The sequence below is a fragment of the Protopterus annectens genome, chromosome 10.part0 (genome assembly GCF_019279795.1).
Source record: "Protopterus annectens isolate FY-2018-M chromosome 10.part0, PAN1.0, whole genome shotgun sequence".
Taxonomy (NCBI): Eukaryota; Metazoa; Chordata; order Ceratodontiformes; family Protopteridae; genus Protopterus; species Protopterus annectens.
Window position 1 is genome coordinate 115,159,299 of NC_056744.1, and position 23,713 is coordinate 115,183,011.

The following is a 23,713-nucleotide window of genomic DNA, read 5'->3' on the forward strand; positions in this document are numbered from 1 at the left end:
TGCATCGTTTTATCCATGTCGGGTTCAGAGAGGCTGCGGGTGGACCATGATGAAGCCACGGCCTTCGACCTGGTGGGTCGAGGAACCAAGGCTCTAGAGGGTGGTTGGGGCTCCTCCAGCTCCAAAGAAAATCTAGGAGATTGGAGCAGAGGGGAGTCACAGTGCCTAGGCTGACTTTTGGTAGGAGGTCCTGTCAGAGCCGAAAGGACCGGGGACCTCTTTCTCTTCTCTGTTCTGTGCTCTCTCTCCTTCTCTCTGCCTTTTCTACACTCCAATTCCACAGGCTTAGAGGCAGGAGGATGAGTCCCAGCCTGGGAGGGAGGAGAAGGAAGGACAAGAGTAGAAGGAAAGGTGGCCACAGCAACAGCTGTGACCGAAATAGAAGAGGAGGTGACCGTCTCCATAGAAGGGAAGAGGCCCTTCTAAACTAATTTGGTCCTCCGATCTTTAAGGGCATGTGGGTTAAAACCCGCGCAAATAGAACAATCTGTGGCTAAATGGGCCGCACCGAAACACAGCACGCAAAGAGTGTGGCCATCAGCAGGTGACAATTTGTGGCCACACTCAGTGCATCTTTTAAAAACTTGTTTGGGCAGATCTGTCGTATCTCACAACAAGAACAAACTTTAAACAACTTTTAAAAAACACACGCCACTCACCACACACCCTGACAAACACACAGAAGGCTGGGGGGGGGGGCAAACTACAAGCTACCTAACCACCTAAAACTAAGAAAAAAGCCTTAAACTCAACACACCAGCAAGGTGAGGAAGAGAGGAAACCTACACTAACAAGTACACACACAAAAAACACTAATCAAAGATAGAAACCCTACTCACAACTTGGAGCTCAAGAATCACGATGCTTTGGCTAGCCGCGGCAAATGAGATCTGGGGGTTGGAAGGTAGTGGTGGTGTATTAGGGTAAGGGAAGGAGCTCGGAGCAGATGCTAGTGAAGTTGACGGCTTGGATCCGATACGGATCTGGTACCCACAGGTTGAAGATCAAATGAAGTAAACTAATGCAGATCTCCAGGTTTCCCAGTAGGGAAATGCTGGTTTGAAGATTGTGTTGTAGGATCTGTGGGCTTGGGGCCTGTAGGAGTAGGTCATCCAGGTATAGAAATATCTGTATCCCTAGTAGCCTGCAATGGGCAATGACTGGGGCCAAGCATTTGGTGAAAACTGTAGACAGGCCAAAGGGCAATGCAGAGAATTGAAAATGCCAAGAACCCACAGAAAAATGCAGACATTTCCTGTAATTTGGGTTAACAGGGATGTTCAGATAGGCATCTTTTATGTCCAGAGATGCCATGAAACCCTGAGGAAAAAGGAGAGAGAAAAGTGTCTAGAGAGTAAGCATTCTGAAGGAACGGACCTTTACGAATGTGTTGAGGTGGAACAAGTCCAGAATTGGCCTCCAGGGGCCATCCTTTCTGGGCACTAGGAACATCCTTGAATAGAATCTTTTTCCCTTGGAAAAGAGGAAACCTACACTAACAAGTACACACACAAAAAACACTAATCAAAGATAGTCCAGGGACATTTTGAATGGAGCCCTGTAAACACAGGTCTGAAAGGAGGTTAGGGAAGAGATGCAGCTGATCTTGGGAGGGTGACCCCAAAAGATGGGAGTGGTCTGCCAGTCCATAAAATATCCATTTCTTATGATGGAAAAGACCCAGCAATTGTCTTGGGTCAGGAAAGGGGTGCTTTTGTTGAGAAGGGTTCTGAGGAGACCTGGTCCTCTTGAGGTTTCTTACCTCCCCTAGAAGGCTTACTGTTCTGGTGCTGGGAGCAGCTACTGACAAAGACAGGTTTTGAAGGAAACTTCCTATGGAACCTTGGCACTGTTGAAACTAAGAGATGTTTTAACTCTGAGTTCCTTGGACTTTTCTTGTAGGGACTTGAAAAGTGAGGCAGCAGCAGGGCCAAACAGAGAAGTGCTAGAGGGGCATCCATGAGTTTGGATTTGAGATCATCCTGAAGTAGATGAAGTCTGAGCCAGGAAAACCTTCTAAACACAGATCCTGTTGCAGCTGCCTAGCACAGGCCTCAGCAGTGTCACAGCTGCATTTTAATGAATGTTTGGCCACTTGAGAAGAGGCCCCCAACCGAGAGAGGGCTAAGGTTTTTCCCTATGACGCAGAAAGGTCTGAGAAGGCAGCAGTAGCCTGAGACAATAAATCTAGAGAATATTTAGTCATGTGACTCTGGCAGTTTATAGCCCTGAAAGCTAAAGTTGCTGAGGTGTAGGCCGAAGGCAACAGGGAAATAGAGCGGAGCATCCTTGAAGGCTTGTGAGTAGCAACCAAGATAACTGCTGGGTCTGCTTGCAGGGCATCTGAAAAGATAATTATAGTCCTCTTGGACTTCGTAAAAATGATCAGGCTTCTTATGGGCCTGAGAATCTAGATTTTCAGAGGCACTGTTAAAAGCATCCAAAAATGCTGGGTTAACAGGTGGAACCATAGAAGAGCTAGGCAAATCCATTTGTAGCAATTGGTAGTACCTTTTTTGTATGTCTGAAATTTGTGTGGTACACACCTGAAGTGCTCCTCATTTTCAAGATGGTTTCCCCAAAGGAAATCGTTTCCATGGGGGACTCAAAGCCTACAGACTCCTCTTCAAGTGATACATACTTTAAAGGAGAAGGTATCTGGGTTGAGTATTGAATAAATAAATAAGGGTATAAGTAACCTACATACTTCTGAACCTAATGCAGTTCAGAGTCTCCGAGAAGACGTTAGGCATAAAGGTAGTATTTGTTCTTAAAGAAATCCTGACCTTGAGAAAATAAGGTAGGGTTGAGTAATCGTATGAACTTTAATACAAGTACTCTCCTAGCAGAAGTCGTACTGCGGTGGTGGTGCTGCGGTAGCGCTGTCACCTTACAGTTAGACGTTGCCCGTTCGATTCTCAGTTACAGCGTCTTCTGTGTAGCGACATGTGTGAATGGGAGTTCCTTCATTGAAGGTTGTGCGTTAGGCCCGGCAAGCCAGTACGTAAAAATCTACTGCCAATCATTAGCGGACTGGAGTTCCGCTGTGGCGACCCCTAACTGGGAAAAGCCGAAAGACACAAACAAACTCTCCTAGCAGAAGTCAAGAGTAACAAGCAAAATAGTCTTACACATTAAGAACCTTGTATCAGCTACATTACTTGGCTCACATGAAGATACAATAAGTTTTGCAAGCACTTAAGATCCCAAGAAGGTGTCATTTGTTTCCTAGGTGGATAGGTATGTAAACCCCCTTTCAAAAACTGTTTAACTTGAGCTTTATTAGTAAGGAGGGAAGGGGTCCAAAGGTAGACAAGCAGAAACGGCTGATAAGTGTAGCCTAACAGAAGAGAATAACAAGGCCATTGGACAGTAATAGTATCTAACATAAATAACTAAGAACCAGAGGCAGCCAGGCCTGAAGAGGATATTGGTTCTTTGACTGCTACCAACTAGAAAATCTTTTCCACTTACACCAACATTTTTTTTTCTAGTAGCAGGTTTTCAAGCCTCCTCTAATACTTGCTGCATGTACTTAGAAAAAAGAATGCCTAAAAGGTATCAAATGTCAATCATCCAGGTAGTTAAAGAGTTTCCAGACTTGGGCGTTTCGAACTTCCCCTGTCTTACGTTGAGTAAATCCAGTCTCTGGGGATGCTTTGTTACCTGCCCTTGGCCAGATGGAAAAGGGAGAATGAATGTTGCCTTCAGCAGAAAGAAGTCACTGCCACAATTTCTGGAGTCTCCTTCTAAATCATTAGAAGAACCCTGGAAAGGGTAGGAACAGCATACAGGAACATTCTCGTCCACGGCAATGAGAAAGTATCCTTCTTCCAGGCCTGTTTGTAAGGAATCCTGAAGAAGAATGTTTGCTTGTCTATAGTGAAAGGAAGCACACAGATCTATTTGAGGCATTCCCCATAGTTGGGTCAAATCTTAGAAGACACCAGGAGGAAATTTCAGTGTGTGGGTCTGTCTTAGTTGGCTCTCTCCTATCTGCCAAGGGCACTCCTATAAATACAAAGGATGTGGTTATCCCCCATAGCTGGTGTCTTTAGAAAGCTAAACCAAGAAGACTAGGGGAAAAAGATGAGTGGTGTGAGGAACAACAAGTGGCCACAGCACAGTCACTGACCAGTGACTCAGCCAATATCAAATCTGGTCTGATTTTCAGACTCCTTAACACGTTTCTTCACTTTTTGTATGGGGGGAGTCAGAAATGTAGAAATGATGGTTGCTCCACAGGTAAGCTAAGAAAGAGAGCTGAAAAGTGGGTAGTAGCCTTGACAAGTCAGTAAAGTGACCAATACAGAACAAGTGGTTCTGAGTTAAGTAATCCACTGATAATCCCTGACAAGCACAAGATCCTGTTTCAAACACACACAAAGTTTCCTCAAAAAATTTTAACAAATGGCAACATGACAAATCCCTTATAAATGCAAAGACAATCCATTTACTAGCAACAACAAATGTCTGGATTCACAACTATTCAATAAAAATAAACAAATAAATAAATAAATTTATTGTTCAAACTTTCACCAATAAATAGTGAGACAAATATTCACTAAAAGCCTCCCTTTGCTTACATATAATAAGTCGCACAACAGTAGAGAAAGGGAAACAGTTACGGTTCGCTGAAAGTGTAATCTCTCTTGCACTGCTAACAATCTGCAAAATAGCAGTCAAACTATCCTTAAATTCACAAAAATTTTTACAGAAACGATACGAGTCTCGAAACACTAACCTTAGTCCTCCAACCTTGATGGCCAGGGTTAGATGGAAGTTTAGGGATATGCTTGAGTTAAGCCCTTAACTTCTTTCCTGAGTATAACCCCCCCTGCCCCCCCAAATGTAAATAAACCCCAACCATCACCTTCTCGCTTCAAAGCCTACAAATATTACAGGGGTTAAGGATTCCCTTGGCTTGCCCTTCACTATCACGGCCTTCCTAAGCCTAAACCATCCCTCAAGACTTGGCTGTACCCTTAAACCCAAGCTATTCAGCTTATGGATAATATCACTGTTAAGCAGACAAAGGAGATTGATAGGGGGAGCTGAAACTAATGTGCAGTGCATTTTCTGTGGACAGCTGTAGATGTTTTTTTTTCATTTTTATAAAAGGGGCACTGCATTTTTTACATCCCATGGCCTGATCCAGTGTGAATCATACCTTCCACCTTTCATTAAAAAATAAGCACCAAGCTCATTTTGAATTTTTTTTTTTTGCAGCACTGTCTCCCCCACAGGTGGCCATCATCTGCACCCAGGGGTCCTTCCTCATTAACCAGGTCTACCAAAATAGTTGGGCCTTTTTCTGTACTCCCATGTGTGGTGCTGGTAAGAAGATTCAGGCACCCTGGGGCAGTATTACACAGCTGCTGAAGAGCGTGTTTTTTGTCAAGTTCCAGCCTCCTGCATGTAGCCATTCTGCCTCAGGAAAAGGGCTATAATAATCTAGATGGCATACTGTCCAGCCACGACACTTGACTCAGCCACAGCCCAGATTATCTGAGCGCAATGCCTATACACTTCCTCAGTCTTCAACAGGAATAGACTGCAAGGGTTTCTCCAAGTGTGCACATCCACTCCCCCAGGAATGACATGCCCATCTTCCTTGCCTACATAAGTTAAGAGGCCACACCACTAACCAAACCTGAGTCACCTAGGTAGAAGTTATGGCTTTATCTTGCTGAAACAGTGGTACATGCTATTCCAGAGTATGAATTCAATGCATGGTGTTTGATGACTACGATACAATATCGGGGAAAAAGACAAATCAGTTAAGAACTTCTACGGTACTAGACCCAATTTTAACAAATGTTAAGCACCCCCTGCTTCATTGTTAAGACTGGATATTATGCTAGCCAGTTAAATCAGTCAGTATTGACCAGCAAATGACAGCAGCAGAATAAAAAAAAACTTGTTTCTGCCTGCTGTCTGTAATGCGTCTCTGACTTTTGTCTAACAAAGTGCGTGTGTTACTGTCTTTCTGACAGTGCTCGCTAAGTGATATACGTCTATGAAAGCTGGCAAAACACTTCATGCTTTTTCTTTAACTAGGAGTACATGGAGCAGCTAAAGCTCCATGCACTACAAAGAATTATGACTGGGTCTCTGATCATAAACCCTTATTATTATAGTTTCTACACATGGATACCAAGATTCACCTCTTGAGCTACACTCTCAAGGTGAATTTTTTGACACAATGTCTTGAACACATAATAAGCAGGTTAGGATCCACTTATAATCCTCTATATTACAGATGAGTAAGTGACACACAGAACATCTGCATGGTCACTAACACTTGCAGGTAGTTGTGTTCTCTGCACACTAGGAGCTAATATGGTACTTCTGATGTGGGGCATAACCTATTTATTTTTAGCTTAATGCCCTTCATGATTATGAATACAATACTTTTACTTTTTTATGAGAAAAGTGATACTCTGAACTATGGCTCTTTACTTATCAGAGGTTTATTTTACATTAGGAAGTTGCAACCCTTTCATACAAGTTGAGAACACATACAAACAGTTGAATAAGTACTTCACAAGAATAAAGCCCTGGGTAATAGTTTGTTAATCTGGATTTCAGTAGTAGGTCCATGCACCACAGGAGCCAGCAAGGGAGGAAAGAGTAGTTCAAATCCTACTGCTCAAACAATATTCTGGTGGACAGCCAGATGGCAGGATTTAAGCTGATGGGGCAAAACAGATGCAGTCCATCATGGAGTGTACATTTTAATGGGGGGGGGGGGTTAAAAGAAGATGAGCAGGAATGGTTATTCATATTTCTGGCCCCACCAATGCAGGTAACAATATGCCTGCCAAACATATGCAGGAAGGGATTAGGTCAGCAAGTAAAAGGCCAACCTACATACTAGTGACTATCTACTATGCATTAATCTCCTAACCTCTGCCACTGCCAAGCAAGGCAATATTCTCAACATGGGATTCTACAACAGTCTGACATCTACCTACATAACTGAATAAACTAAATGAAACTTCATCAAGGCATCTTTATTCCACCCACAGGGAGAATATCAGAGAGAGTGGGTCTCCTAGATTTGCTAGCTAAAATGATTTATTTGGACTAATCCTTTGTACTCTGTTTCTTGTTAGTCCTGTCACCTTTTCTGTCACAGGTGGGATACCAGACTTCACTCAAGCCCTCTGAATTCCCTCTGTTTTCAAAGTTAAATAAATGGGATGCTCCAAGCTCTTGAACGGTATCCATCATCTACAACTTTAGAGTGACTCTATTAGTGCTGAGAAACAAAGAACAGGTCTTAAGAAAAGTGTGCATGCATTCTGGCGTGCTTAATTCAAAACACTGGAGTGAAGCAAATGATAAACTGTGCAGTATTCATTATTAGACCAACAATCTTCATATTCTCTTCTTTGGTTCTGAACTAAAAGCAAGAAGTTGATGCCAGTCTTAATCTGACCACAACAAACAGCAAAAATAATCTTTACAATCACTACTAGTTAAAACAAACTCACATATATAAACAGTGCTCTCTAAAAATGCATTCAGCATGCCAATTTAGGTCATACGACATACCTTCCAAGTCCTTTCTATAGCTGACATTTGTATTGCCTGGTAACCTTGGTACAAAGCGATGAACATGAGTTTTACTAATCCAGCTCCACCCTCCATACCCTGTTACCCTGTACTCTTCACCCTTCTGTTTCCAAACCTATAAAATAAAAAGTGAGAATTAATACACTTGGTAAAAAACATACAACGAAACTAAAATATGAGCAATAATGACATGGAAATGCTGTACCTTACTGACTTCTAAACATGCTGTCCAGTTAAGTGCTAACAAAATTCATAATGGAATACATGAGGAATTCTACACTACATGAACTTCAAAATGAATGTTTTCACAGAGCTGCAAACTGAAGTTTTACTGAAAGCAGGACTCCATGGGGAGATATCAAAGGAAATGCCACCACTAACAAGCCTCGGTAATTCCTAGCTCAAGTACTATACAAAAAAGGCATTCACTCTTATTTATTTACACCTCTCCATGTTCAGACATGTGAAGACCAACATCCCCTCACTTCAAACTCACACAGTGTGTGTGTGTGTGTATAACTATATTTTAAATGGACATTGATAAGACAGATGGTGCAAAATACTTATTAGTGAAGACTGTAGGTACTTTACTTATAACCATGCTGCACATCAATCATTGCAATTATGCAATATTCAAACTGAAAAAAAGTTCAAATTCTCACACACAAACCTCTACAAAAAGAACTTTATAAAACATTGACAAAAAAAAAAACTAAATTAAATGAAACCTAAATCACAACCACCCAATCGAAAATCTGCAATAATGTCTTAAACACACACACTCTCTCTCACACACACACACACACACACACACACACACACACACACACACACACACGGAATGTGCACTCGTGGAAAAGTACAGTTGTGTACACTTACCATAAATGCAGCTGTTCGACTGTATTCACTGTTGCAGTCATCACATTTGGGTTACATGCTTGCAGTAGCCCTCAGTCGACCTGATTATCAAAGTCTTGGGTCCTGCGTCAGTTGCGGTCTCATCTTCCATGACGTCAGGTAGTCAGGGGTATAAAGCATGCAGCCGATGCCATTACATCAGTTTTTCTTGCCCCAGATGTCAGGTGCCCCCATAATGGGAAGAAATTAAATACAAGGTTACACCTCCAACAAAAAAGCAAATACACCAAAAGCTTTAAGCACAGTAAACAAAAATAGAGGTATAGTCAATAGAAGTCGGGGGCTGGAGGGAGGGTAACCAGGACTGCAACAGTGAATACACACGAATATCGACATTTATGGTAAGTGTACACAACTGTACTATGTTCTTCGTGTTTCACTGTTGTAGTCATCACATTTGGGTAGATTCCCAAAGCTAAGGATAGGAGGAGGTAATTAGATAGCATTAGGACCAGCTATAAGGCCCTGCAAGACTGCAGTGGCAAAGCCAGCTCTGGATTTAGAAAAAATTGGTAAGTGGTAACACTTGGTGAAGATATGTACAGAACTCCAGGTAGCAGCTTCTAGGATGTCCCTGGTAGGGACACCTCGGAGAAATGCTGTGAAGGTAGATGCAGCCTTGGTTGAATGTGGTCTTATCCCCCTGTGGGGTAGGTTTTCCATGGTGCTTATATAGCAGAAATGAATGCAACGGCCTATCCACTTAGAAATGGTTTGCTTTGAAATGGCCTTCCCTTCTGCCACTGCAGCAAATGAAACCAGCAGCTGTTCAGATTTCCTGAGAAGTTTAGTCCTGTCCAAGTAAAATCTAAGTTGTCTGTGCACGTCCAAGGACTGTAGTATTCGTTCCCCTTTTATCTGTGGATTAGAAAATAAGGTTGGCAAATGAATGGACTGATTAAGGGCCACACTGGACACCACCTTGGGCATGAAGGACGGATTGGTCCTAAGGGACACGCTGTCTGCATGAAAGATGATGAAAGGGTCCACTGCCATGAGGGCGTGTAATTCAGACACCCTTCTTGATAAAGTGATGGCTAGAAGGAAGACTGTTTTCCAAGAAACAAATTTGAAATCTGCATTTGCAGCTGGCTCAAAGGGAGGTAGAGTGAGCTTTTCCAATACAAAGTTAAGGTCCCAGGCTGGAGTAGGGGCTCTCCTGGGTGGTCTTAAGTTTTTGGCCCCTCTGAGGAATTGCTTAGGCAGTGGATGAGAGAGGAGGGGTGGTTCTGTATTGTAATGAGCTGAAATGGCTGAGGCATGAATTTTAATGGAGGAAAATGAAAGGCCCTTGTGAAGCATCTCAGTTAAGTATTGAAGAATCTGAAGTAAATTGGGTGCTGCTGTGCCCATCCCCTGAGTTTGGCTCCAGGAACAGAATCTTTTCCATTTTTCAGCATAGGATTTTCTACTACTAGGCCTCTTTGCCTCTAGAATGACATCCATCACTTGCTTACTGAGGGATGGTAACAGAGAGATCAGTTAATTAGCCAGGCTGCCAGATTCAGGGTTTGAAGCTGTGGGTGCAGAATCTGGCCCTCCTGCTGGGACAGCAGGGCAGGGGTGTTAGGCAGGTGCCATGGTGCCAGCAGTGACACACTGCGCAAGAGGGGGCACCAGTATTGCCCTTGGTTTGTCCTGTTTGATCTGTTTGGAGAGGAGAGACAGAGGGGGGGAAAGGCATAAACTGACAGGTTTTTCCAGGTGAAGGACAGGACATCCACTTTCCAAGCTTGTTTGTGGGGAGTCCTTGAGCAGAATTTGTCCAATTGGTAGTTCTGGGGGGAGGCAAGCAGGTCTATCTCTGGGCTCCCCCACTTGTTTCTCAACATGTTGAATATCTTTGGTTCCAGTTTCCACTCGTCTGGGTCCATGAGATTTCTGCTTAGGTCGTCTGCCAGTGTATTTAGCTTTCTTGGCAGGAATTGAGCCTGTAGGTGCACTTGGTAGCTCAAGTCTGTGTTCCACAGAGCCGTGGCTAGTCTGCAGAGAGGGTATGAGTGGGTTCTCCCCTGCTTGTTTATGTACCACATAACAGTGGTGTCATCTGTCTTTACCAATAATCGTCCTGGAAGAATGTGGTCCTTGAAGGCTGTCAGAGCATTCTGTACAGCTAACATATCTTTTTGATTGATATGCAGGTGCATTTGACTTGGGTTCTATTTGCCCTGAGTGCACTGCCCTGCCAAGTGAGCCCCACATGCATAGTCTGATGAGTCTGCTGTTAGGGTTAGGGCGCCAGGGGGAAGAGTGAATGGCAGTCCCTTGTTTTGGTGGCAGGCCTCTGCCCACCAAAAGAACTATCTGTAGACAAGGTATGATAGTAATCATTGATTCTAGATCCTGAGAATGTTGACACCATAGGCTTTTTAGGTACCATTGAAGTTTCCTCATATGCAGTCTTGCATATGGAATTAACAGAATGCAACAGGCCATGAACCCCAGGGCCTGCAGGATTTTCCTTGCAGATAGCTGGGTTTTTGTGGCCAGTAGTCTGAAGTAGGTTGTCAAATGAACTTGTTTCTCTTGCATGAGTTAGGCCATCTGGGAAGTTGTGTTCAAGCTTGCTCCCAGGAATACAATCTGTTGGCAGGGTAATAGGTGTGATTTCTTCTTGTTAATGGTGTACCCCAGTGAAGTTGGAAGTCTCTTTACAAATGCCAGGTGCTGTAATACCAATTTCTGATTCTCTGCCTGAATCAGGCAATCGTCCAAATATGGGTAAATGTGAATATTTCTCTGCCTGCAAAATGCAATGGCAGGAGCTAGGCACTTTGTAAATACCCTGGACGCAGTAGATAAGCCAAAGGGCAGAGCAGAGAAATGATAGTGCATGCAGCTTGCCCTGAAGCGTAGGAATTTTCTGCAGGATTCCCTTTATTGGGATGTGCAGATAAGCTTCTTTTAAGTCTAGAGTTGCCAGCCAGGCATCCTTGGCTAGCATAGGAAGAAGCTGCTGAAGAGTTAGCGTTTTGAATTTTGGAACCACCAGAAAGGTGTTGAGAGTAGAAAGGTCCAGGATAAGACGCCAGGATTTTTCTTTTCTGGGAACCAGGAACAGTCTTGAATAGAAACCTTGTCCCCCTTTGTTCTGCTGGAACAGGTTGAATAGGCCTGATACTGAGGAGAGAGATCACTTGTTTTTGGGCCTCCGCCCACTGGTTTGGGGGAAGGTCTGGCCATCCACTTGGGGTTGGGAGTGAGTGGAAGTGGAATCTGTATCCTAGGGAAACTATGTTTAAAACCCATTTGTCTTGGGTAATGAGTTCCCAGTTTTTTGCATGCAGGGTGAGCTTTCCTCCTAAGGGATCAAGTAGTTGAGCAAGGCTTGGTAGGGGTAAGGATAAGTCATTGTGCCATTTTTCCATAGGGGGGAGGCTTACTACTCCCTGATTTGGAAGTGGGGGCCCAACACTGCTTAGATCTGTGCATAGCCTGAGACTGAAGTCTTGGTGGTCTGCTGCTCCTGGGTTTGGACTGAAAAGGCCTGGAAGGGACTGGAAAGGACCAGTTCTTTGAAGGCCAATGCCTACTGAATCTAGTTGGCTGTACTTGTAGGAAATCTTTAACAGTTTGCATAGATTTAGCTTTTTCCTCCATCCTTATGAGGACTACTTTTGCTTTGTTGCCAAAAAGGCGCTCTTGGTGTAAGGGTGTATCCAGTAATTTAGCTTTAACATGATCTGGCAAGCTTTGTTCCTTAAGCCAAGTATGCCTTCTAAGTACAGACCCAGTAACAACAGTCCTGCAAGATGCTTCTAAAGCATCAAAACCACATTGCAAAGTATGTTTACCTACTTGGGCAGCATAATGCATTAACTCTTGCAAATCTTTCTGCTCAACACAGTCAGGAATCAACATAATTTTCTGTTTAATTAATCCCATAATATGCTGCTGATACTTTAACATATGAAACTGGCAATTTAAAGCCCTAATGGCCAAAGTGGCAGAAGTATATACCTTCTTACCCCATCTGTCTAAAGCTCTAGAATCCCTACCAGAAGGGCTAGGATTTTTGGCAGTAGTAGCCTTAATGCCTTTTGGTCCTTGGGAAATGGTCTCTGGATCCACAGTAAGATTCTTGAAAAGGAATTTGAGAGAGACAGGTACTCTCTGTAGTACCTGTCAGTTTTCTTGGGAGCTGGAGGCAAAGTGTCTGGGGTAAGGCTGGATTCCAAGAAAACATCATTTGCAATCTCCAGAAAAGGAGGGATAGCTAGAGGCCTGTGTTGAGGCAGGTTTAAAAATTCCCCAAGTCTCTTTTTGGATTGAGAATAGTCCTGGCTTTCCCAGTGGAAATGCTCCCTAAGGGTATGCAAGACTTCACCAAAAGAAAAATCTTCTGGAGGGGAAGCAGAGGGAATGGAATCCTCTGCATCAGAATCCTCATAAGTAGATAAGGGTAAACCCTGGTAGTCAGAAGGAACAGAGATATCAGATTCCTGATCAGAAGAATCAGAAAGAAAATCAGTTCTAGGTCTCTTAGAGGGGGAAGGCTGGCTTCACTTAATTAAGGTAATAAGGTCTTCAGCCATTCTAATCATTTGTTTTTGAGGCATATGGGCCTGAGAATGCACTTTGGTCATCGGTTTTCTAGGCTTAGTGCGAACTTTAGGCCTGAGGAATTTGGTAATTTTAGCTTGAAACAAAGTCGTCGATTTGATATGAAAATCGGTAGGCCTGAATACACCCTCAGAAGCCGGTGCCTGCACAGTGGCTCCAGACTCATCCAAGGTAGAGACATCCGCAGATTCCATAGTCGAAGATGCATCTCGCAGCATACCGGACTCCAAATGGGTCTCAGTAGAGGCCTGCGAATCTGTAGTAGCAGTTATCAGGGGCTGCGAAAGCGCCTCACTGAGTATCGGACTGGTGACTAGCTTATCGGAAGAGTCGTCAGTAGTTTTGGACCTATGCGGTCTGTCTCTGTCTTTATCCTTACGTATTTTCAGGAGATCAGCAGTCGGATGGCTTAATGAAGCCATTTCGGAGTATGGAGATCGAGAACTAAAGTATTTAGTTACAAAAATAGCCTGACGACGAATAGTTCGGGCGTTGAACAAGGCACAAAACTGACAGCGAGGGATGTAGTGGTCAGGGCCTAAACAGGTGACGCAGTAAAAATGAAAATCTCTATGAGGTATTTGCTTTCCACATGCAAGACAATTGTTATTTTTTTCTGACATTGGTTAGAGCAAGAAAAAAGGATCCCCAATGGGGTACTTATCTTTTTGAAGACTTCAGGTCTGAAACTCTAAAACGAAAATTTCAGGAGTCGGCCGACCGGCACTTGTGAACTGCTTCTGATTCGGGCACGGCAAGAAAGATTGATGTAATGGCGTCGGGCTGCATGTTTTATACCCCTGACGACCTGACGTCATGGAAGAAGCTACAGCATCCAACGCACAAATCTGAAGACTATGGTATTCATGCCAGCTAAGGGCTACCTACAGGCAGATAACCCAAATGTGATGACTACAACAGTGAAACACGAATAACTTATTTTTAAGACAGTTTCATGTCTTCTTGAGATATAAAATAAATGATGATAAATGAAAGGTTACAGCAGTAATGTATGTACCACACAAGAACTTATATAGCAATATCCATACTTATGGGGACAGGATATGCTGAAGTATTTGGTATATAGATTACAAATGATTTTGTAAAGGCAGCTAAGGATATGTGGGAAGAGACTAAAAAGATGATATAAAAATTGGGAAGCTGGAAACTCATGATTATGGACAGAAGACACAAGCAGTGAAAATGTTTTTAATTTGTTTACTTCTATATACAGGTCAGGCACATTTTTATCAACCAGAAGATAAGTTGCAGACAATAATTAATAAAATGTTGAAGGAATTTATTTTGGAGGGGAAGAGTGTAACAGAAAAGTGGGATAAGTTGTTTCTCCCCACTGATCAAGGTGGTTTAGGATTACCTGATTTGAAAGGATACTTTAGAGCTATGCAGTTAAGGATCACACAACATGAACAGACTGTTAGAAAACAAACAGGAAAGGGATGATGATGATGAAATGGGGGGGAGGGAGTTAAGGAATAAGGACAGAAAAGGACTACTGATGTAGGTTCCTAAAGAGACCCACCATCATGCAGAATATTATATTCATAAAGCGGCAGAAAGTATTTTAAAAAGTACAACAGCATGGGAATGGTGAAAGGAGATTTTACCTGTAAGGATGACTGCAAGTCATACAGAAAACAGGCAAGGGTGTGGTGGAATTTATTGTAAGAAATTAGCAACGTTATCAAGATATTGACAGCAAATAACTAAAAGGAGAAGGTAACAGAGTGGGAAAAGGTTAAGCATAGGTTTGGACTGTAGGTTAGAAACTGCCTTCCCTACCAGGGATTGATAACACAGTATAGGCAAACAGAAGGGAACAAGACAGTTAAGTGAAAAAACAGTTCTTACAGACTTTTTAAAGTTGAGTCTAGAAGAGAAGCGTCTGTTAAAAAAGAAATAATTAGCAAGACAAAATACTGCATAATACTGCATGATAACCAAAACAATCAGAGGGGTTAGAAGTGATAAGGAAAACTGAATGGAAAGGCAATTTACAAAAGTGTAATGGAGGACATATGTATGGCTCTCCCAAGTATGCAACACAGTCCAGACAGTTTAAAATTTTTTGCATGGAAGAGTTTGCATAACTATTTGTTTACCTCAAGCTGGCTTCAGAGATTTTTCCCCTAGGTAAACAGCAGATGTTGAAAGGGTGATGGGAGAGAGATCAGTAATTGCAAACATGTTTTTGGGAATGTAGACATATGACAGATTTTAAAAATTCCCCACAGATTATTTTGTCAGAAATGCTTGGGGAAATGATGGTTGTAACTAATAAAATTAATCTTTGGAGTAGAGGTAGTAGATCTGAATTGCCTAGAGATAGTAAGGCCTGAATACATTTAATACTACTGGCTGGTAAAAAAGCAATTTCTAGAAAATGGAAATAAAACTACTTGCCTTACTACTACTGTATGTTATGTTACCAAAACAAAGCAAGTTGTCATAAAGTAGTTCAAACTAAGACACTGAATGAGCTTTTGGATGATTTGTATATGAAGCAAAAAACAGATGTATCTGTTCAGTGTGATGTCACAACTGAACTTAATTATTCCATTGCTGAAGAGTACATTTACACAATGTGCTGACCCTATCCTTATGTAAACCACCAAAAATGGGAAAAGGGTTAGGAATTTAAGTAGTACTACAGACTGTATGTAACAGCTAAGGGAAGAAAAATTAAAAAGAAGACCAAATGAGGGGAGTTTTTCTTTACCTAAAACTTTACACTTGACACAATTGTTTGCCCTTCTCCAGCATCTTTTGGTAGTTGGATATTCGTGATAAGTGACCATGAAAAAGAAAATAATCAGACCGCTGCAAAACATAAATAAGCATAATGTTAATATAGCTAGTCTTAGTGGGTCAAAATTAAAGGATATATAAATGTAGCTTTGATGGGTACAATAAGAAAAAGATGCTCATTTAGCACCATTATTCTTCATGCTGGGGTCAATGATCTTCTATCTATACCCTCGATCACATGTAAGGCAAACTGAAAACATATTTCCCAGTTATATCTACTGAATAAGCTAGATTTGTGGTTTAGTGAAATATTACTTTCACCAAGCCTTAGAAACTATCAATTTTCCAAAGTACTGATGTATAATAAATGAGCAAGTTTTTTTTCCATTATAATAAAGATTATTGGTTTCATTAAGACGTGAGATGAGTTTTTATGCCAAAAATGAATTGTTCGACAAAGACCAGTTTCGTCCAAGTTCTGTTGCAGGCACGTTGTTAAAGCAAGAAGTTCTCCAATATATTACCTAATTTTTTTACACCACAAATTCATACTGTGCAAACAGTACAAAGACAGCCTATAACAACACGCTGATTAAAGTTTGTTAAGCCATTGAGCATAGTTTATGCAACAAGGCTGGAGAATTATTTGTTTTGGCATATCTCTCCAGGTATTCTATCACTGCCATCACCAAAGCGTAGCAAAGATCTACAACTAACAATCTTTAGAAAATTAGAGTGCTTAAGAAAATATACCTCTGGGGTGGATTAGTCATATTTGTTAATAATTTGATACCTGCAAAATTATTATGGCTTATCCAGAAATGGAATCTCTTGCTACTGAGCTACCTGTGATTGTTAATGCAGAAGGCTTAAATATAATTATCACAGCCCTAAAATGAACAGGGACCAATTAATGTCTTAACTGAAATTTGTTAAAGACAAATGGAACTTTTACAATCTGGTAATTTTTGGGAGATTGTAGCTTTCCAAATACTGACTGGTAGCTTAACTTGTGTTATTCTTCTTTAAATTATGAATTCTATGATTTGATATCATCACAAAACTTAACACAAATGGTAGGTAGACATTCCAACAAGACTAAATGCTACCTTGGATTTACTGCTTTCAAAAATTAGTAGCAGCATTCATTATATAAGATCCTTCCCTTAAGGCACTTCAGGCTCCTCTACAGTACAATTTACTATAAATTCAATCCATTAACCACTGAAAGCATGAAAAATCTATGATTGTAGTGGTTTTACAGAACATAACTCGATTCGTGGCATACAAAATCAAACTGGACTTGGGACTTTCAACATGATACTTCATTTGTATGGATTTTATCTGAAACAGTTTGTCAAAATCGCGAATTCCTGTAAACAGCTGAAACTGTTCGGCTAAAGTGCATCAAGCCTCCTTGGTAGAATAAGAAAGTAACTGAATTATAAAAGAAAAAGAAAAGCAAGTTCAGTTTATACAACGAGCTGGACATTGTAGTGCCAAGGGAGCATTAAACAAAATATGCAAAGAACTTAAAAGGTCAATCAGGACCTCTAAAAGTGCATACAAGGATTCATTTCTGATGAAGCATGTTGACCAAAATAGATTTTATAATTATCTTAATAGTGTCAAGAATGTACATAACAGAATGGATCCTACATTGAACAAGGCTTTCTCCTCATTGGTGATATGGACATTACTGTTGAACTACTGAATGTTTGTTTATTTTTCAACATTAGTAACATCAAAAATAACTCCTTTAGTAGACATTTTAATCGCTAATAAGTTTTCAGCAATATGTTCTAAATTCTCTTAAGATATGTAGGGTCTAAAAGAATAGTTTGATCAGACTTGACTTAATACCAAAGGAAGCACACAGATCTGTTCAGAACTGGTGGTCAAAGACACCACATACACAAATGCTGTAGATATAGCCAATCTACTGGCTGACAGATTCATCGAAAACTTCTCCCCTCTGTCCCTCCATCAGTAAATCAGGACATCCCCAGTACCTGCTCCCCACACCTTATCGCTAGGGAACAGGTCATTACTGCCCTCTCAAAGACAAAAAATACAGCCTCCATGGGAACTGATAACATCCAGGCTGCATCCTACATGAACTCAGGCATGAACTTGCAGCACCATTAGGCACCCATTTCAACCAAAGCCTGAGTACCGGCTTTGTCCCAGCCGAGTGGAAGACAGCCACTGTCATCCCTTTACACAAAGGTGGAGCGTCCGCAGATCCAGGAAATTATAGACCTATCAGCCTAACTAGCCTGATTTGCAAGGCCATGGAACGAATTATCATGGACCTCATTAACAGCGACATTGGCAATCTACAAACACTTGACTCCACACAGTTGTCTTTGACAAGGGGAGGTTGTGTCTGTTAAATCTGGTCGCTTTCTTTGAGATAGTCACCAAAGCCATGGACGAGGGGAAGACTGTGCACACAGCCTACCTTGACCTGGTCAAAGCCTTTGACGCTATTCCCCACTTGGGCATAGTAGATAAACTCTCTCAGCCAGGCATCAATCCATATGTTACCAGATGGGTAGCAAACTGGCTCACTGATAGAACCCATCTAATCAAAATAGGGGAAGCCATCTCATGCAGTAGACCTGTAACGAGAGGCATACCCCAGGGATCAGTCTTGAGGTCTCTGTTATTCAGGATATACTTCTCTGAGATGCAGGTCAAAACCAGTGGGCTATGGCTGGCCAAGTTTGCAAATGACTGCAAACTGGGCACAGTCATCGACTCCCCAAGTGATGTGGATGTCCTCCAAGAGGGTCTCACAAACAATTGACAGGTGCCAGAAGTATGGCCTCAAGCTGAATGCCAAAAAATGCATCATCCCCTTTGGTAAGAGTGATGTCCCTACATACTATCATATTAATAACAACGTGCTAAGCACACAATCCATAGTGAGTGTTTTGGGCACTCAGGTTGACAGCAACTTGGCTTTTAACCACCATGTTGCTTCTATTGTATGGAAAGCTTTCTACATGGCCCACCTCATAAGTAAAGGTAACTCATCCGGGGACAAAGAGGTAATAAGATCCCTGTATTCTTCCCTTATATAGCCAATTATTGAGTACAACACCCCCTTCGGCATGTACCTCGCAAAGCACATACAGCAGCAGCTGGAGAGACCACAGAGGTTCCTCACCAGGAGAATCCAGGGCCTCAAACACCTACCCACACAGATAGGCTAAAACAAACATGTCCCTCTACTCAGTTTCATGCAGACTCCTCAGAAGTGACTTCTGTCTGGCATACAAAGCAATCTCAGACCCCCGCCTTGATGGGACTGCTGCATATCCGCAAGTCAAGCTCCACTCAAACAACCAGTACTTGCAACCTCAATCTGGTCTGTGATATCAATAGGACTTGTTGGTGGGATAGATTTGTGTCCCAGAAACTCCCCCATCTGTGGAATAGACTCCATCTCCATGTCAAGCAGAGTACCTCATTATCCCTTTTTAAGCGCAACCTGGATAACTGGATGAGAAACAGAAAATACACTCCTGGGATTCCACCTATGTCCCTGCTGGACAAGGGCTCTGGATGCTGACTTGTCTAAACATGGGCTAAACACCTGGCTAGGCTTATAAAGGGCCTCAGGGCCAATAGCCTAGTAACCTCCTATGATCCTATGACCAGTCTGTTTTATCAGTAGTGTTAAGGATGACTTAAGGCCAATATCCCAACTATTCAACATGACTCTGGAAAACACTGTGGCTCCGGTTACGTGGAAGTCAGCTTGTGTCATATGAATATACAAGAATGGTACACATAATGTTATCTCCCACTCTCGCCCTATTAGCTTGACCATACTTCTATGGGTAAGTGTTTTGAAAGGTGCACACTCTCCGATTAAATAACAGTGGAAATGACAGCCCTTGCAGATCAAAATGAATGTGCTTTTATTAAAAACATTCAACTAACCTAGTACAATTTTATAAAACAATCAGTATTGCTCTTCATAGTGGCATTAACTCTGGTGTATTACATTTGGATTTCTCAAAGGCCTTTGACAGCATTCATAATATAAAATATGATCTTTAGTAAGACAAAACAAAACCACAATACGTAACTGAATGGATGAAATACTGGTTTACAAGCAGATGCCAATGTGTTAAATTGAAGAGACACCATTCTGGATGTTCAGCAGATTCTTCTGGGGTACCACAGGGCTTGGTCATGGGCCCTGTATTATTTAGCTGTGTGATCTCTTTATTGGTCATGAACTCTGTATTACTTAGCTATGTGATCCATTTATAATGTACAGTTACTTACTGAGTGCCCAAATACTCAAGATGATATCAAAAGCGGGGGCCTTTTATCTTTCTCATCTGATTTTCTCACATTCAGCTCATATGTTTCTGAGTATTTAGATGGGTAAACAAACGCAGATTACAAGTTAATTCTTCAAAAGGTGGTGTGATGTACTCTGGAACTTTTATACCAGATCAAGACCTTATCTTGGGTGTTACTGCCATTCATGAAATCCCTAATCCCTGAATACAAGGACTTAGGCATATACTCTCAAACAGCATACTACCTCCAGCAAGACAGTCACAATGAAACCCTGAATTCTAACCATATGCTAACTTCCACTAGGAGTCCTTCCCATGCTTGTTATTCTAAACACTTTCTACAACACAAATGTCATCCTGCCTACTTCCTGAAATGTTAAGTTCTAAACTGACTTCATGTATACACTGTATATATTGTAAAGAACTATAATTTCACTGTTAACTCTACTTCTGCAGCATTTCTCTGTACACAAGACTATGTAACAAGTATAAGGATTTACAACAAACATATGTAATTGTGCGTTTTAATACTCTTTACAAAGCATTTGATTTTTTATTTGTTCTTAAGTATTGTACGCTTCTTGATTATACATATTGTTTGCTTTTGTTTTTGTACTTTTGGGTCATGGCTGAAAAGGGTCTTCAGACCAGCCAATCTACCCAGTTACCAAATCGTATATAAATAAACACATGAATTCAACTTAATTATAAGAATAAGTTAAAGCAAAGGCAATGCATATTATGTGATTAGTAAAAAATGTCTGCAATAGGTTGGCATTTTTGGGGTAAAATTATTCTCCACTTATGTTAGAACCGTTACTGTCACTGTTAGAAAGTGTCCAAAGGAAGTTTATGAAAAGAATAGAATAACTGATTGTAAAACACTTAAGATTTTCTAAAGTGCACTGTAAACTAATCTATACTCAGTAAATTAGGGCAGACTATGCAGTAGATTATGTTTAGCATACCGTGCTCTCCATGACAAAGAATTCAGGTTCTTATTGAACGCTTACATGCTACAAACTAATACATCATTTAAAATATGTAACTACACTTTCCAAGTTTCTAAATGTAACATATGTCATTCAGAACTAAATTTATATATCCTGACATTGTTAGGTCCTGGAACAGGCTGCCTCTGTATGTCAGGCAGACTATCTCTTGAATTGTTTTTAAGAGTAAGTTAGATCCTTGCTTTGGGAATACATTTTCTTGGAATTCATAGTCTGTGTTCTGATGATCTATGACCTCTGTGTAGGACACAAACTACAAAACTATAAAAAATCTACACCAACTGCAACTGAAGTTTTGAGTTCTGTACAGGATATAAAAACTGCAAGTGGGAACTTTAGGAAAGGGATCAAGCAAATTTTACAAAAATAAATGGAATTTCTGGGAACAACACATGCAGTATAACATTCAGGAGGTGTGATGTTTAAGGTAAAGCAGTTGGTGTGAATTAAATTGTTAAAAAGAAAAAAGTATACTACACAGAAACAGTAATGGAAATATTATGATGGCTTGTTTTCTTTTCTATTAATATATTTATATTAGTGTCATTTTAAAATTAGATGACTCAATAAAGACGTTGAAAAATACAACTAACAAGGGGGAATGAAAATGAACATCATTTCTTTCATCTTATGTGCTTCTTTACATATACCACCATTACTATCATTTTTAGACCAATAAGCACAGTATGTTTGACTGCTAGACTTATTACACACAGCATAGCTGCAGTAATCTCCACTCATTGTTTTGACCCATTAGAATAACACAGATCTGATCAAATACCCATAATACCAAAGATAAATATGGGGAAATATTGATCTTATTGACAGAATACCATTTTTCTACTGAACATTCTACAACACAAGTGCATCCGGTAAATAATTAATAGCCTTCAATAAGCCTTTCTCTCACAACTTCTCTCCCCATTGCTGACTCAGCTTTCATCTTTTAACATTTTCTTACATTGGAGGCAATTTTTATTTAACCTTCAGTACTAGTAACAGTTCAACTCAATTCCCTTTCCTGTAATTAATACTTATATTGCATATCAAATACTTACTAATTATCTTTTTTTTTTTTTAACAAGAAACATCTTTATTCAATCATCATGTATGACATAGGCAATCACACATTTATAAAAATGAAAACAAATATTGACATAATTTTACTTGCAAACATTATACATCACTTATAATCTATCCAGTCATTGTCAGTCAGACATTACATAGCTCAATCAAATCCTGCATTCCTTTAAACCTCGTTTGTCTGCATGCATCGTTCCCATTTTTTTCTATGTAATTTGCTCCTACTCTTTTCTAAAGATCTCAATTCCAGTTGTTTTATCTATGTTATTATATTCACTACTTCTAGTAAAGCTGATTTAGACTTTGATTTCCATTTTCCAGTAAATGCTTTTTGATAGCCACCATAACCAGACTCAGCAAGGCCTATGTCTAGGCAATTCTGATTCTGTAGCATAGCTCAAAAAAACATTTCCTTAGTTATACCAATTTGCTCGCCCAGAATCTCTGGCAGAGCAGTCTGCAAGAAATCTTTAAAAGTCTAACAACTCATTACACTCCCAGAAAATATGTTCCCAATTACCTCTTTCTTCCCCATCACACCTCCAACATTTCCTGTCTACCTGAGGAAAAATTGGAATCTACTTGGGGTATAAAATACCTATGTAAATACTTCCAAGCAAAGATCCTAAATCTTCTAGACTTTGTTGCATATTTGGGAGACATACACATATTCCCTCATTGTTTCTTTGTGAATTGCTTATCAAATCTCACTTTCCAATCCTTTCTAACCACCTCTGATCAATTCTTATAGTTATCATGCAAACATTTTGCATGCTCTACTAATTATTACTATTTTATCAGCAGCTTTTGTTCTGGATTCTACTAAAAATTCTAACAGTGCTGGTCTTTCGCTTAGGATCCCCCTATTTCTTTCTCTCTGCCTATACTCTGATAGCAATCCTTGACAGGGAAGGGAATCTTTGTCCTGCAGTCCAAATAAATTCTTGGCCTCTTTTCCCATTCTATTACATTTCTCTCTCTAATTATTTGCTCCAAATACCTTTTACCACTTTTTGCCAATAAAATTCCAGCCCCCTCTTGCCTACTGTCTGTATCCTTAATTGCAGTCATCCTTTTGGCAGAATCGCCTTTCTCCATTGCCGTGTTGGCTTAGTTCTTAGAACACTTTCTGATACTTTATAAATGTAACATTCTGCATGGTTATTGTTGCTCTCCTTATAAGGATCTGCAGCCAAAATCCCAGTCTCTCCTCCTTTTTTGGGCTTCCCCCCTAATTCCACCATCATCCCTTTCTACCTTGAATTGTAGGTTTCTGCTTCTCCTATGTACAGGAATCTTAACTGTGTAGCTCTGAAATACCATTTCAAATCGGGTAATCCCAAACCACCTTGTTGAACTGGAAGAATCAGCATATCCCACTTGACTCTTGCAGTCTTCCCCTCTCATATAAAATCCTTCAGCTCTTTATTAACTGCCATCTACAACTTCTCTGGTTGATAA

General features: G+C 40.8%; 1 protein-coding gene across 2 annotated transcripts in view; it reads right to left on the reverse strand.

Moving 5' to 3' along the window:
• BPTF (bromodomain PHD finger transcription factor) overlaps nucleotides 1-23,713 on the reverse strand; it is a 3,500,764-nt gene that overhangs the window by 1,748,411 nt on the left and 1,728,640 nt on the right. For both annotated transcript variants that reach the window (XM_044085088.1, XM_044085087.1), the window contains one exon: nucleotides 7,561-7,696. In XM_044085088.1, coding sequence (XP_043941023.1) covers nucleotides 7,561-7,696 — 136 coding nt within the window. The remainder of the gene's footprint in view (nucleotides 1-7,560; nucleotides 7,697-23,713) is intronic.